Source organism: Maniola jurtina, chromosome 19, assembly GCF_905333055.1.
Source record: "Maniola jurtina chromosome 19, ilManJurt1.1, whole genome shotgun sequence".
Classification (NCBI taxonomy): domain Eukaryota; kingdom Metazoa; phylum Arthropoda; class Insecta; order Lepidoptera; family Nymphalidae; genus Maniola; species Maniola jurtina.
Window position 1 is genome coordinate 1,633,548 of NC_060047.1, and position 12,979 is coordinate 1,646,526.

The window sequence follows — 12,979 nt, forward strand, 5'->3', positions numbered from 1 at the left end:
GATGCATCTTGTTAATCCTTGATTAATTAACGATTTTTATTAATATGTAGATTTTCTTATCATAATCAAAAAAGAGCATTTCTTAGTGACAGTAACAGTTTCTGAGACAGGTTATCAGACAGGCTTCATGGATCAGTAGATGTTTATAACTTGATGTTATAAGCTTACCTACCTACGTTCCTATAATATATATATTTTTTAAAAAGAATATTAGGCATTTTTTATTATTTTTTATTATATTAATTTAGCCAATCATGACTAACATTCACCTTTCCCCTCCAACTAAGCGTAAAGCTCGTGCTAGGAGTGGGTACGACAATATAATGCAACTATATATCCTATAATATACTACTATATTCTTCTTTTTGTAAAATTTTGTTTGAGCTTTTTAGGATTCTACACTTCCGAATAAAAAACTTCCTTTTTTTATAATTTTAAAATAAATATCCAGTTTTAAAGTTATTAGTACAACATTGTACCTAAGTTTTAGTTCTCTACCAACTAGAATAGGTAGGTACCAACATTCTTAATGATAGGTAATATCTTATTTTTAACCGACTTCCAAAAAAGGAGGAGGTTCTCAATTCGTCGGGATCTTTTTTTTTTTTTTTTTTTTTTATATTTTTTATGTATGTTCCCCGATTACTCAAAGACCCCTGGACCGATTTGGAAAATTTTTTTTTTGTTTGAAAGGGTATACTGTGCAGGTGGTCCCATATAAATTTGGTGAAGATCTGATGAATATCTTTGGAGATGGAGAACAGAACTCCTCAATGGATAAGAGCAAATTGCTCGCGATCAGTGTAATAGCTTAGTAAACAGTAGGGTTTTAACTGGGCATAGCATATTATAGTACAGTGGGGCCACTAAAAATTGTGAAATAAAAAATTTTCAAAAGAAAAATAAAACCGACTTCAAAAACCAAAAACACTAAAAAGTAGAAAATAATTTTTGTTTAGCTACACATGTAATGTACCTAGGTATGAAGTCGGGCGAGCTTCACTCTTGGATTTCTAATTTTGTTTTAATATGCTCGCTCGACTTCATACCTAGGTACATTACATGTGTAGCTAAACAAAAATTATTTTCTACTTTTTAGTGTTTTTGGTTTTTGAAGTCGGTTTTATTTTTCTTTTGAAATTTTTTTTATTAACATTAGATAATAGGTACGGTAAAAAATTAACAATAAAAAGAAATAGATATTAAATACGAAGTAATATAATAAGTCAATGGTATTAAATATTATTTTACAAACAATAACAGTAAATAAGTCAATGGTATTAGATATTATTTTACAAACAATAACAGTAATTATTATTAGATAGATAGGTACTGGGTAGGTACCTACTTAGTAAGTATTGACTTACTTAATGTACGTATAGTATTATATTATTCTGTGCTTAAAGTGAATTTGTTAGTAAAATAATACATAATATCCATAAACTTAAAACCTACCTATCTACTTAAATCTAAAACAGTTAAATAAACACGACCATTTTCTTTAGAAATCCGTGTGTCGGTAACTTTAACGATGTGCAAAAAGTAGTAAAAATAAGTTAATAGCATGTACAGTACAAGATACGAACAATTTACAAATAAAAGATTCATTAAATCATATTATGAAGCTGGTTTTAGAGGCAAGTAAACATTTACTTTAAGTCATTATAAGGTACAAGACGGTGTTTAGCTACTAAGTAATTAAAATTATACTTATAGAGGCTATTAAACTTTCATTAAATAAATTAAAAGCTGCTTGGGCCGAAGCCCCGGTATGCTAGAGCATTCATCATTATCAGTATTAGCCGATAGATGCCCATTGTCCAACGCTGGACATAGATCTTTTGAAGGGACTTCCACACGCCACGATCTTACGCCACCTAAATCAAGTAGGTAGCTTCCTGCGATTCGCTTGAACCATTAGAAGGATCAAGGAACCCTTAAAGTGGAGCATACCACTACGTGTTATGTACGACAGAGAACATATAAAAAACTGAATCTAATTACGCTTGGTATAAGGTTCAAATATCATTGCTCGCATGATGTTCCAGGTGAAGCGGCCGGCTTGCATGATGCCAGATGATACCAGCTGCTTGAAGTGGTGCTTACCACTGTGTTACGAACTACAGATAGAATATACAAAATTGAACCTCATAATAGTTATCTTAAGGTTCAAGTTTCATCGCTCGCATGATGTCACCAGTGATGGATTAGCAGCCGGCCTGCATGATGACGCGCGGGTCCTCTCGTCCCGACACCAGCTGCTTGAAGTGGTGCGTACCTCTACGTGTTATGTAAGACAGAGAGGATGTACAAAATTAAATCTAAATATACTAGATATAAGGTTCAAGTTTCATCGCTCGCATGATGACGCGCGGGTCTTCTTGTCCGGACACTAGAAACCTGCAGTCACAGCAGTGGTGCGTTCCACTACATGCTATGTACGACAAAGAGGATATACAAAATTGAACCTAATCAAGCTTAATATAAGGTTCAAGTTTCATCGCTCGCATGATGTCGCCGGTAACGGAGCAGCGGCCGGCCTGCATGATGACGCGCGGGTCCTCTCGTCCCGACACCAGCTGCTTGAAGTGATGCTCGTTGAGGGTGAACGTCGTGTCGGGGTCTTCTTCCGGTTCCCCTTCGTAAACTATCACTTTGTTCAGATCCAGAGCTGAAAAAAATCGAATTAAAAAATAAAAATCATAACGTCATAATCTTTATTGATGGATGGGTATGACCATAGATATAAAATACTATGGATTTCTGTGGGTATGACATAGTGATTACTACTCTTTGGGGTAAGGGATGTTATTGGGGTTGCCAGCGTTAAAAGTTGTAAGTACCTACTTTTTTTGTGAGAGAATATTTAAAAAAAATCTTGTAACCCCGCTCACTTAGCGCAGCCTAGTAGGTACCTAGACCTACTAGGCTGGGCTAACTTGGTCATGTAACCCGAGAAATATTATACGTCCCTCTATTATGGCGCGAAAGCGCGCTCGTTCGACAGCTATCACGTTTGTCTTATGTTACAGAGTGATAAGAGTTAAAAGTCTACATGATAGAAAGAGAGGCGTTTATTTTTTAGGCCGCAGCGCTGTGCAAGCTGAATCGCACTTTATTGCGTCGTAGTTATCAAGAGTCGCTCCGATCATTCTGATCATTCTGTTGGTTAGTCTTCGTTGTGAATGGCTGCTCTGGCGCAAAATTCGGCCGCGCAAATTTCTCGACATTGACCACAAGTGATCGATACCTCTACTTTGCCATTTAGGTAATCATAGAAGCTATTTAGATTTGATACTAAGTAAAGTACGAATATAACTTACTCCAGGAGTAAACAGAAGTCCCTTTAATGATGTTGAACAGAAAGACTCCGCCCAGCTCCTTCGCCTTGAGCGGGTCCACGCTCTCCAGGCGAGCCTTGATCTTGGCCACCAGCTCGCTCCTGCTCAGGTTTGTGTCACTGTGCGTTGCGCCCTGATAAAATAATAATTTTCTATTGAGCACACTCCCAATCCCATTTATGGGTCACTGTGTTTAATACCGCACGGTATAATCTCGAATACAGTCAAAGGCTGTAAGTCGTTGAGCATCTTAATGATCATATTCGAGTGGCACGGTTATGCTCATTGCGTTAGGTGTGTGTGGCGTGTTCATAGAAAAGTTCATAAGTGCGACTCGTTTTTGATGCAATTCATTTCGCGGAATTGCTACTCGAACTCTGATGCCGACGCGACCGTACCTGCTCCGTGGTAGGATTCTATCCCAAATCCGCCTGGCTAACGATTTCACTCCAGTCCGATTACAGACTAGCGGCAAAACATCCCATTTGTTCTAGCTACGAGCTGGAGAGCCAGTCTAGCAATCCACACTTGGTCAGAAAAGATGCATCTATCTACCTCGGCCATAAAATTGCAAAAATTGCACCGCAAATACTTTTAAATAAAACAAATACAAGTAATTTGATCCAAAGTGGTTCAGGATTTTTCAATAAATTAACAATAACAATAACTACGAATTTTGTTAACGATGAATAGAACTAAAGATTTTTATCAAAATTAGTTCAGTTTGAAATTAAAATAACACGTCCAGGTAGTACTTAGGTAGGTACATATTTAGAAATATTATAATTTTTGTCGATTTTATTGAAGCGGTTAGTCTTCAGTAAGTACCCTGTATTAATTGTCATTTACCTATCATAAAACCAAGGGACCAAACTAAATGAAAAAATTATATAAATGTATAAAAAGTACAATGCACTCACCATGTTGTGTGTCAGTTCCGTTCTGGCAGAGTTGCAGGCGGTGAGGCTGCGGACTTTCACTGTTACAAAACTTTGGACCACGCGGTATGGTGACCATTAATAATAGAATTTTTGTGTCCTAACAGATGACCACTAGAAAGTAGAAAAATTGGCGTCGATTTTCCAAACTTTTCTTTTTTTAAGGAAGGTAACTAGTAAGGTTTAGTAAGCTTAGGTAAGTAAGGTTTTAAAGTAGGTATCTGCACCTTATTCTTTTAAATATTGCTAAAAAAGGACGAAAAATAAATTTTAAATTTTACTGTACTCTACACAATTTTTACACACAAACAATTGGGTTCCGTTTTTACCATTTTGGTACGGAACTATAAAAATGAGTGAAGTAACATCGTAACTTTTCATGGAGCGAGCATCAAGTGAACTTGCAGATTTTTACGACACAGGAAGTCGTCGTTTCGCAGTTTTATGTTTTGGTTCCAGAACCTCCTATTGTAAGTACTTATTTACAGTGCGATGATCTCAATCATCTCTGATTAGCTGAGACTCCCTTACTATTAACGCAGTAATACCTACTTAATAGTCTGTGTTAATAGTTGAGCAATTGCTCAAGCAAATCGCTCTAATGTGATCAACATAGCGATTTGAATTTTGAATCACTTCTGTGCCAAAGTTGCTGAAATCATGCATACGACAATAAGTTAGATATTACTTACTGGAAATACCTATTATATTATATTAGATACCTGCCTGATCCGTAAAGATCCCTGGCTCTGCATTAGAAAGGAACCTTCGTAAAAAAATTCATAGTGCATATAAAAAATAGTTTGGAAAAGCTCCCACCATTTTCATGGACACCTTACCGAAGTACTCATATTATTTTACATCGTTAAGTATATATTGGTATTGCGTAAAATTTCACTTTTAACATCTTTGGAGTGTAACTAAGATGTACGGGATTGTTTTGATGTGGTTATGAATACATTTGTGAATGTTTATCATGTTAAACAAATTCCTTTCAGCATAGTTAATCTAAAATCCGTGGGAAAGTTTAAAAACGAGTTTTGGGTGTGTTTCTAAGTTGGGTAGGTAGGTAGGAAGATACTTATCTACTATCTTTTTTCTAGATTTTGCCCGCTTATCTAGTTTAGTTAGGTTTAGCTATAGGTACATACTCTACTTACTCGTAGGAGGAATCTATGTACTTAGGTCTCTCTATAGTATCTCTATATTCTCTAGTTTTATCTATAGTCTAGGTGAGAGTTCTCCGTAATTTTCTCCAGGGTGTGGAAAAAAGGCACGGTTAATTTTCATAGTATTTTATATTTATAATATGTACCTACTTATGTATGTGCTTTTACATTTTGTTTTGTGGATCTGCTGAATAGGTAGTTACATAGGAATTGGCTTGCCAGTTCTCTTTTACATCAATGTATTCGACTTGTACTTAAGGGCAGATTTAAATGGAGAATCCAGGAGCTTCATATTTTGTGCACTTTTTTGTAAAGTGAGATTGGGTTTGTGAAATTCAGAAGAAATGCTTGTCATTGCGCTTTTGCTCGTAAATATTGTATCTGATGCGGATCGAATGTTTTGTCTATTAGCTGGTTGATTGGTTGGTTGACTGGTTTGATGGTTGATTGACTGGCTGGTTTGTTGATCAGTTGACTGGCTAGTTTGGTACGCTTGAACTTGGGTTTGGTGGTGTTCCACTGTAACAATATTTGAAAAAGTTGGCGATGGGTTTAGGGACTTGATATAGCAAGCCCCCCCCCCCCCCACTAGATGGACGGACGACATCAAGCGAGTGGCAAGGAGCCGCTGGATTTCGGCGGCGAAAGACCGTGACGTGTGGAAGTCCTTACAAGAGACATAGGTATGTCCAGCAGTAGACCTGTATTGGTTGATGGTGATAATTAATGTTATTATAAACAGATCGCAAGGGTAAAAACTGACTGACTTACAAACACGTCGTATAACTACTTCAAGCCTATGCTCGATGATCGTCCCGACCAGTAGGAATAGCACAATCGCCAGAATTATTGGGCCGTAGAAGCTCCATTCCATAGGTCAGTCTCTTGAGTAACTAGGTACACTGTACACACACACTATGTAGATAGTAGTTATTATTTTATTTTACCTAGAAGTAGACGTTTTCATTAAGAAACTATAGTACATTGCCCGGCAAATAACTTGCACCTGAACCTGGATGGACCTGAAGGAGCGGGAGAAGTGGGTGAAAATTGGCGAATCCAGAAAACGAAAGTTGACGTATCGACCAATCGCGTGCACTCGCGCCGACTTGATCAACCAATTGCGTGTACCCGCCATTCGCGTTAGGACTCAACTTGTTTGCCGGGCACTGTAATTTGACCGACTATGTACCTTACTTACCTAAGTAGTTAGTTAGCAATTTTTAGTTATGTAGGTAGTTAGGTATCTTATGAATTTTTCATATTTGGTTTGCGATCATGGCTTTTACTTACAGAGCCATTTAATCTCGAAATGGTTCTGGAAGAGCCAGTGACGAATTTTCAGACCAATGATTCTTCATCTATAATAGTGAAATTCATGCATAATTCATGGGTAAGTGTTGAAGAGACTGTTGTCAAGCTGATGAAGTTGATGACATAACTTTGACATAGTTAATAACTAATAAATTATTTTTGTTGATTAATTTGTTGTGATTCTACTTGTGAATTGTCAAATAGTTACATAGTGAAACCAATGACTGGAAACAACAGTAAACACCTTGCACTTTAAGATTAGCAATCATTATTATTTATTTGCGGATTTGCGACTTTTGCGAATAAAATATTGGTATTTTTCTTGAAACTTTATATAAAAAAAGATTTTTAATTAAGAAAAATAATATAATCTAGCAACCCTATAAAACCGCCATTTTTGTTTTCAATGCTGTCATCTGTGGCTGTATGTAAATATGTCATGCTGTCAAGTGTCAATGGTTCAATGTCATTTCACTGGTTGCGTTGCAGCCACTGACCTCTACTAATACAAGCTGGATTTGCTATTGCTGACCTTATTTTTATACCTATTTTTTGAAATAACTAGATTATCGCCAATTTGGCGGTGATAGCAGCAGTGAGTCATAGATAATATACTATTAATTTTTTTTTTTTTTATATATTAACCAAAAAACCAACCATATTGGTTACAGTGAGCGTTATGCGAGTGTACTTGGAATTAAAAAAAGTAGGAAAAGACTATATTTTGACACAAAGTTTTAATTTTAATTCCCTGTATGACCGTACTGACCGTACGTTCGATTCGTACTGGCACTTAACCTTATCTAGTGTACTTGTGTGTCGATTAATATCTGTGGTTGCAGTTTGTGAATGTCATTCATTTTGCGTTGGCGTTGGCGTTTTCATTCATATTCATTAATCCATTTTCATTTTCTCACAAGTCACAACTAACGTAAAGTTGTTATTACTTTTTAGATAAACAAACAATTATCAAACTTTGTCGTTAACAAGATAAAATTCCTGAGATAAACCAGTAAACGTATTGTTTACTTCGTCTAGAAAAAATCTCCATTTCAATCCATTTTGGTAGGTAAGTTAAAACATGTTTTTATAGTTTTTACTCAAGTTGCATTTAATTAGCATTAATTTAGCAGTGTTAATGGTAATCGTTATTGAGAATATTCAAATTTCATACGCCAGAAAGTGTTTCGATGTATGATATAATCGTTGAAAGGTGAAATTACAGAAATTATTTAACCTTGCATTCAGCTTAGGTGTTTGAAAGTTGTTAGGATAGCAAGTGTTCAGTTTCTCTATACATGCCGTCAGTAGCTATCGTGTGATATTTAATTAGCAGTCATGAGTTTTTTATTTAAGTCTGCAGTGTGCCTCACAATGGTGGCTGAAAGTATGTATTTATTATTACTGATTACTGTATCTCTTCGAACTAATTTCTCAGTCTCTAGAACAATAAAGTGATCGCGTAGTAAATCACTGTATTATTATGTTCGCGACTTCTTCCACATATTTTAAGTCCCCTATAGGTTTCTTCACAGACACAAACAGACAGACAACGAAGTGATCCTATAAGGGTTCCATTTTTCCGTTTGAGATATGGAATGAATCAAAGGATAATATCAAAGGATGTATATTATTTTCAGGCACTTTACACAGAAGCTACCCGCGCAGTATGTCTAACTCAGCACTAACATCAGAGGCACAGCTGCGCTACATGCTGCAGTGGTTTGGGGAGTTCAGTGAACTGCAAAGAGAGGACTTCCTGCCCATCCTAGCTGCAGCGCAGTCTGGCAAACCTGACCAGCTGGCTGCTACCCTTGCCTCTATGTCTTGTGATGACAAGCCTGTCAGTCTGTTTCAATGCAGGGTAAGTCAATAAGATACTGTAGTATCTCCATAGTCTATCACACTAATATTATAAAGGCGAAAGTTTGTGTGTATGTGTGTATGTGTGTATGTTTGTTACTCCTTCACGCAAAACCACTGGACGGATTTGGCTGAAATTCAGAATGGAGATAGATAATATCCTGGATTAGCAAATAGTCTACTTTAAATCCCGGAAAATCAAAGAGTTAACTCGGGATTTCGAAAAACCTAAATTCACGTGGACGAAGTCATGGGCGTCAGCTAGTAGTTTATACATTGATCCCGGAGAGCAAAATGATGTTTCGTGAGTTGCCTGTTTTTTAACGCTCTTTGATAGTAATGTGGTGCAATCGATACTTACTAATAAATACTAACCAATACTGATAATATAGAGAAAACAAAATGTGTTGAAAATAATTCAAATGAAATAAGTATGGGCTGATTCTCAATTTTTGAGTTGTACATACCTACTATTGAAAAATTCCTAAGGTATTTTTTTTTTTTTGTCACTTACTTTATTCTTTAAGGCTTTCAAAATTAATGATTAGTGCTACTTTTTTATCTCGTAACTAGACATTTTGTAGATAATATATATTACTCATTATGCACGAAATACTATTTTATTAAGAATTTTTATCTGAATTTAATAAAAATTAAATAAGTTGGACCTGAAGCAGGGTAGTAGGAGAAAGTTAGCGAATCCGGGAAGCGAAAGTCGACGTATCAACCAATCGCGCGTACTCGCCATTCACCAGTCAATCGCATCAAAGCTCAATTTTTTTGCTGAGCAATGTATCACTGTTTAATTTAATATCTATATAATTTTTAAATTACGTATGGATTTTCAGATCAAACTATTTAACGAATGGTTCCCAACATGGGCAGAAGAAGACAGAGATAGACTAATAACAGCCGTAACTGAAATGGACCCTGACTTCGGCACCAAGTTACAAGACGCGCTCTCTAACCCCACAGTAGTCAACGGCGACGCAAGTTACAAGCTAGAAAATGTGTCTAATGAAGAGGAAGAGAAGAGTGAAGAGTTACAAGACACCAGAGCAGTGTCACAGGAGAATGTAAATGTGGAAATTGCTGCTGCTTCCTAAAACGCACACAGTACAATCTATGCATCAAATGTAAGTTTTATATTACAGAAGTCTCAATCCCACTTCTGATGTTGATCGAACTACATTATTATTAGCAAGTTTTGAATCGGATCCTTTGAAATTATCCAAAATGTACAAATTTTTAATCTCTGCCTCAAAAAGTAAAAAAAAACACTCACAATTCCACTGATGTCGATCAAACAACAGTGAAATGAGTCTTCTAAAAAATGCACAAAACTTTCAATCTGTGAAATGTTTTTGAATAATAAAGCAAGTTCCATTTTTTATCCAACTTCTGATATTGGTAGGGAAGTTTCCAAAATCGGCTGCTCGTGTCATAAATAAACGCTAACTATAGTGAGCAAGTTTTGCGTAAGATACTAGGTTATATTCGAGGCACTAAGGGCTGGTATACATTCGGCGTTTAAGCGATTCTGCTATTCGAGCAATATACACTAATACCAACTGTATTTAATAAAATACTTATTTGGTAACATAACATTATTAGAATACGGCTTGTAATTAGAACGCTAGCAAAAACGAAAATTGATGATTACCGATGTGATATCACAAAAAAATCGCGGAAAAAAATCTTGTGTTTTTTATAAGTTTGCAATATATTGGCAATAAAACATTTGGCTGACGCTAGAGGTCAACGAACGTTGTATAGATAGGTGCGCAGGGTAATCCCGCGTCGTAAATAGGGCACTGACTTCGAGTTTTGCACATTGCGGGTTCGAAAAATACCAAATCACTAACACTACAACGATAAAACAAATGGTTGTTTGTATTGGATTGTGTTTAGGTACTAAGTTAGGATCTAAGTTTTTGCTAAATTAAACCCTGTATAGGTAGTTTTGTGTTTGTGTGTTTTCAATACTAAAAGCTTTTTTCTATGTTATCGTTTCCAAGAAAACATTCTTTAGGAAACACTGCAACTACCTAAAACAGTAGAAATAATGTCCTTTGCAAAAAAAACGCCCAATTTGCACTGGCCCTAATATTTAAAAGTATTATTACTATTTATTTTACATTTTATAGTAAAATATTTTTCATACATTTCTTGAGGCTTATTTGCCTATTTTTTAAATAATCATAGATGTGTTTATATTGGTACATAGTGTACCTGATTTAGATCTTATTAACTATTATTATTAAAATAAGTCATACCGTCTCACTGACACGGCTCCTGAGGTAAGGCGTGGATTGCGGGAGGGTGACAGTTGACGTAAAACTCAAGGAATTCAATATCTCTGTCTCACTGCCACAACCTGCACCCTGTCCTACGAACCGTCTAGGTCAAACGGTATGTCTGTAGTATAAGGCAGATTTTTTAAAAGTATATAGTATTTTCTTTTATAAAAATTTCAAACAGTACAAGTAATGGTTTTTAATTTTTATAAATGAAGCTCACGTTTTAAGAGGGGTTGCTCCGTCACTCGCTCCATATAAACGTAGTTTAGCTTTCATTTGTATACTGACCTATTAAACTCAATGTGGATATTGTTATGTTCGAGGAACCTACATCTGAGGTTTCCAAATTTCCATTAAAATATTCAGTTTCAAAGTTACTTTAAACTAGTTGTTTGGTTTGGTTAAACTAGTTGATTGGTTTATATTCAAATTAGAACCAAAATTGTATGGAACGAGTGAAGATTTCCCTGTTAAGGTTTATTCTTTGTATAACATTCCATATTTTACACAAAGTAGGACTTGAATCTCGATTTATATACTAAATAAAATATACAAGGTCTACGTGTATAAACTTCCCTTATATCTATACATTCTAAGTTACAATGTTACATAAAGTATGTAACATTTAAAATAAACTAAGTAGATCACAAATTATTATACCATACCAAGAATGTACTAACAAATTTTAAAACTACTACCAAAATAATTTTACGCCAATTTTAATGTGTTTTCTAAAGTTTTAATGTCTCAAAATTGGTAGATAATTCAATATTAATATGATGAAGTCATTGAATTACCTAAATTATCATTTTTTCTGCCTACAATCTTTATAGTCGATGAGTGGTGGTTTAAATATACTTCAGGTGTATATAAAAGTTTATCAAAATTTTTATATCATGTAAAATAAAATTGTTCCAAAGATGGATGAATAAATGAAGTACAAAAATAATTTGTGCCAACGTACTATTATATTTTTACTGAATAATCAATTCCTAAAAATACTGTATAAAAATTTGTAATCCATAGCTCAATTGCTAGAACATTCCAGCTTCTATATCCAAAGAGCTTTTGTATTTTTATTTTTTAATATTTTCTATTTTTAGAGCCTTCCAGGATCTGTAGATAGACCTATAAACATATTAATAAAAAAACTTTTTTGAAAAATGATTTCTTTGACAGTTTGTCACTAGAAAATTATAGTGTTATATAAATTATAAAATATTTACATGTATTGAGCCATCAAAAGTATTTGATGTCGTCTCTTATACTATAACTTTATTACATAACGGATAAGGGTAAGATCTCACTAGCGATTTTTGTCGACGCGCGTCGCGACTTCAATGTAATTGTCATTTTCAAACTAGGTAGCACTTCAAGAATTCCTTTCTTAGTGAGGGTCTACGTTATAGAGTTGTTGTAGAGGGTCTACGTTTTGTTAAAGTTTCCCAAGTTTCTAGACCTACATACTGGTTTGAGCTGTGATGTTGATGCGTGAGATGTCAGTCAGTCAGTAGTGCGATATGTCGCTAGTGTAATCTTATACTTTGGGATGGTTCGAGTGATAGAAAGGTGCTGGAGTTACGGTGCATCCAGACTATATAACAGATTGTGTTTTAAGTTATAATACTGTCTATGTATTATAACATTTTTCACTATGTATTGAACATGTTTGTATAACTTGTTAAGAAGTGTGAACTGTGAATACATATTGTTCTATAACAATGTTACATTATCTGGATGCACCTTAGGGTGATCTAGATTTATAGAGCTAACTTTAACTTTGCTCAGACAGCGTTATATTGCTGACCTGAAACTTAGAGAGCAAATTCAAAGTAGCTTTATAGATCTCGTCCTTAATTATTGTGAGTGATGGAAGGAATTTTTGGTAATTTTGTCAAATCATAGAAAGTAATATATTACTTCTTAGTATTCTGCTAGTTTTATTTTCTAACATAAGGATGCGTTCTCAGTGAAGAGGAACGGACATGATGACATCTAACAATGAATGGTAAAAATAGTTATAGTATGCGACAGGTCAAGATGGCAATCGGCAT

General features: G+C 35.1%; 2 protein-coding genes and 1 long non-coding RNA gene across 5 annotated transcripts; 1 reads left to right on the forward strand and 2 right to left on the reverse strand.

Annotated features, from left to right (window-relative positions):
• Window positions 1-2,333: 2,333 nt before the first annotated feature.
• LOC123875273 (fatty acid-binding protein-like) lies at window positions 2,334-4,353 on the reverse strand. Its single transcript, XM_045921021.1, has 3 exons — window positions 4,262-4,353; window positions 3,324-3,474; window positions 2,334-2,671 (listed from the first exon to the last, which is right to left on the reverse strand). The coding sequence occupies exons 1-3, from the start codon at window positions 4,262-4,264 to the stop codon at window positions 2,469-2,471; spliced, it is 357 nt and encodes a 118-aa protein (XP_045776977.1). The 5' UTR covers window positions 4,265-4,353; the 3' UTR covers window positions 2,334-2,468.
• Window positions 4,354-5,558: 1,205 nt separating this feature from the next.
• On the reverse strand, window positions 5,559-6,737 carry LOC123875274. Its single transcript, XR_006798121.1, has 3 exons — window positions 6,650-6,737; window positions 6,220-6,395; window positions 5,559-5,967 (listed from the first exon to the last, which is right to left on the reverse strand). It is a non-coding gene; the product is annotated as an uncharacterized LOC123875274 (long non-coding RNA).
• An 880-nt stretch (window positions 6,738-7,617) lies between these two features.
• Window positions 7,618-12,854, forward strand: LOC123875271 (uncharacterized protein C14orf119). Of its 3 annotated transcripts, none has more exons than XM_045921017.1 (3): window positions 7,618-7,831; window positions 8,403-8,626; window positions 9,474-12,854. In XM_045921017.1, exons 2-3 carry the CDS (start codon window positions 8,432-8,434, stop codon window positions 9,729-9,731), a joined length of 453 nt encoding a protein of 150 aa, XP_045776973.1. In that variant the 5' UTR covers window positions 7,618-7,831; window positions 8,403-8,431; the 3' UTR covers window positions 9,732-12,854. The 3 variants fall into 3 exon arrangements, with proteins under 3 accessions (XP_045776973.1, XP_045776972.1, XP_045776971.1); XM_045921016.1 differs by having other exon boundaries at window positions 7,618-7,827; XM_045921015.1 differs by lacking the exon at window positions 7,618-7,831 and adding an exon at window positions 8,040-8,149.
• The last annotated feature ends 125 nt before the right edge of the window (window positions 12,855-12,979 follow it).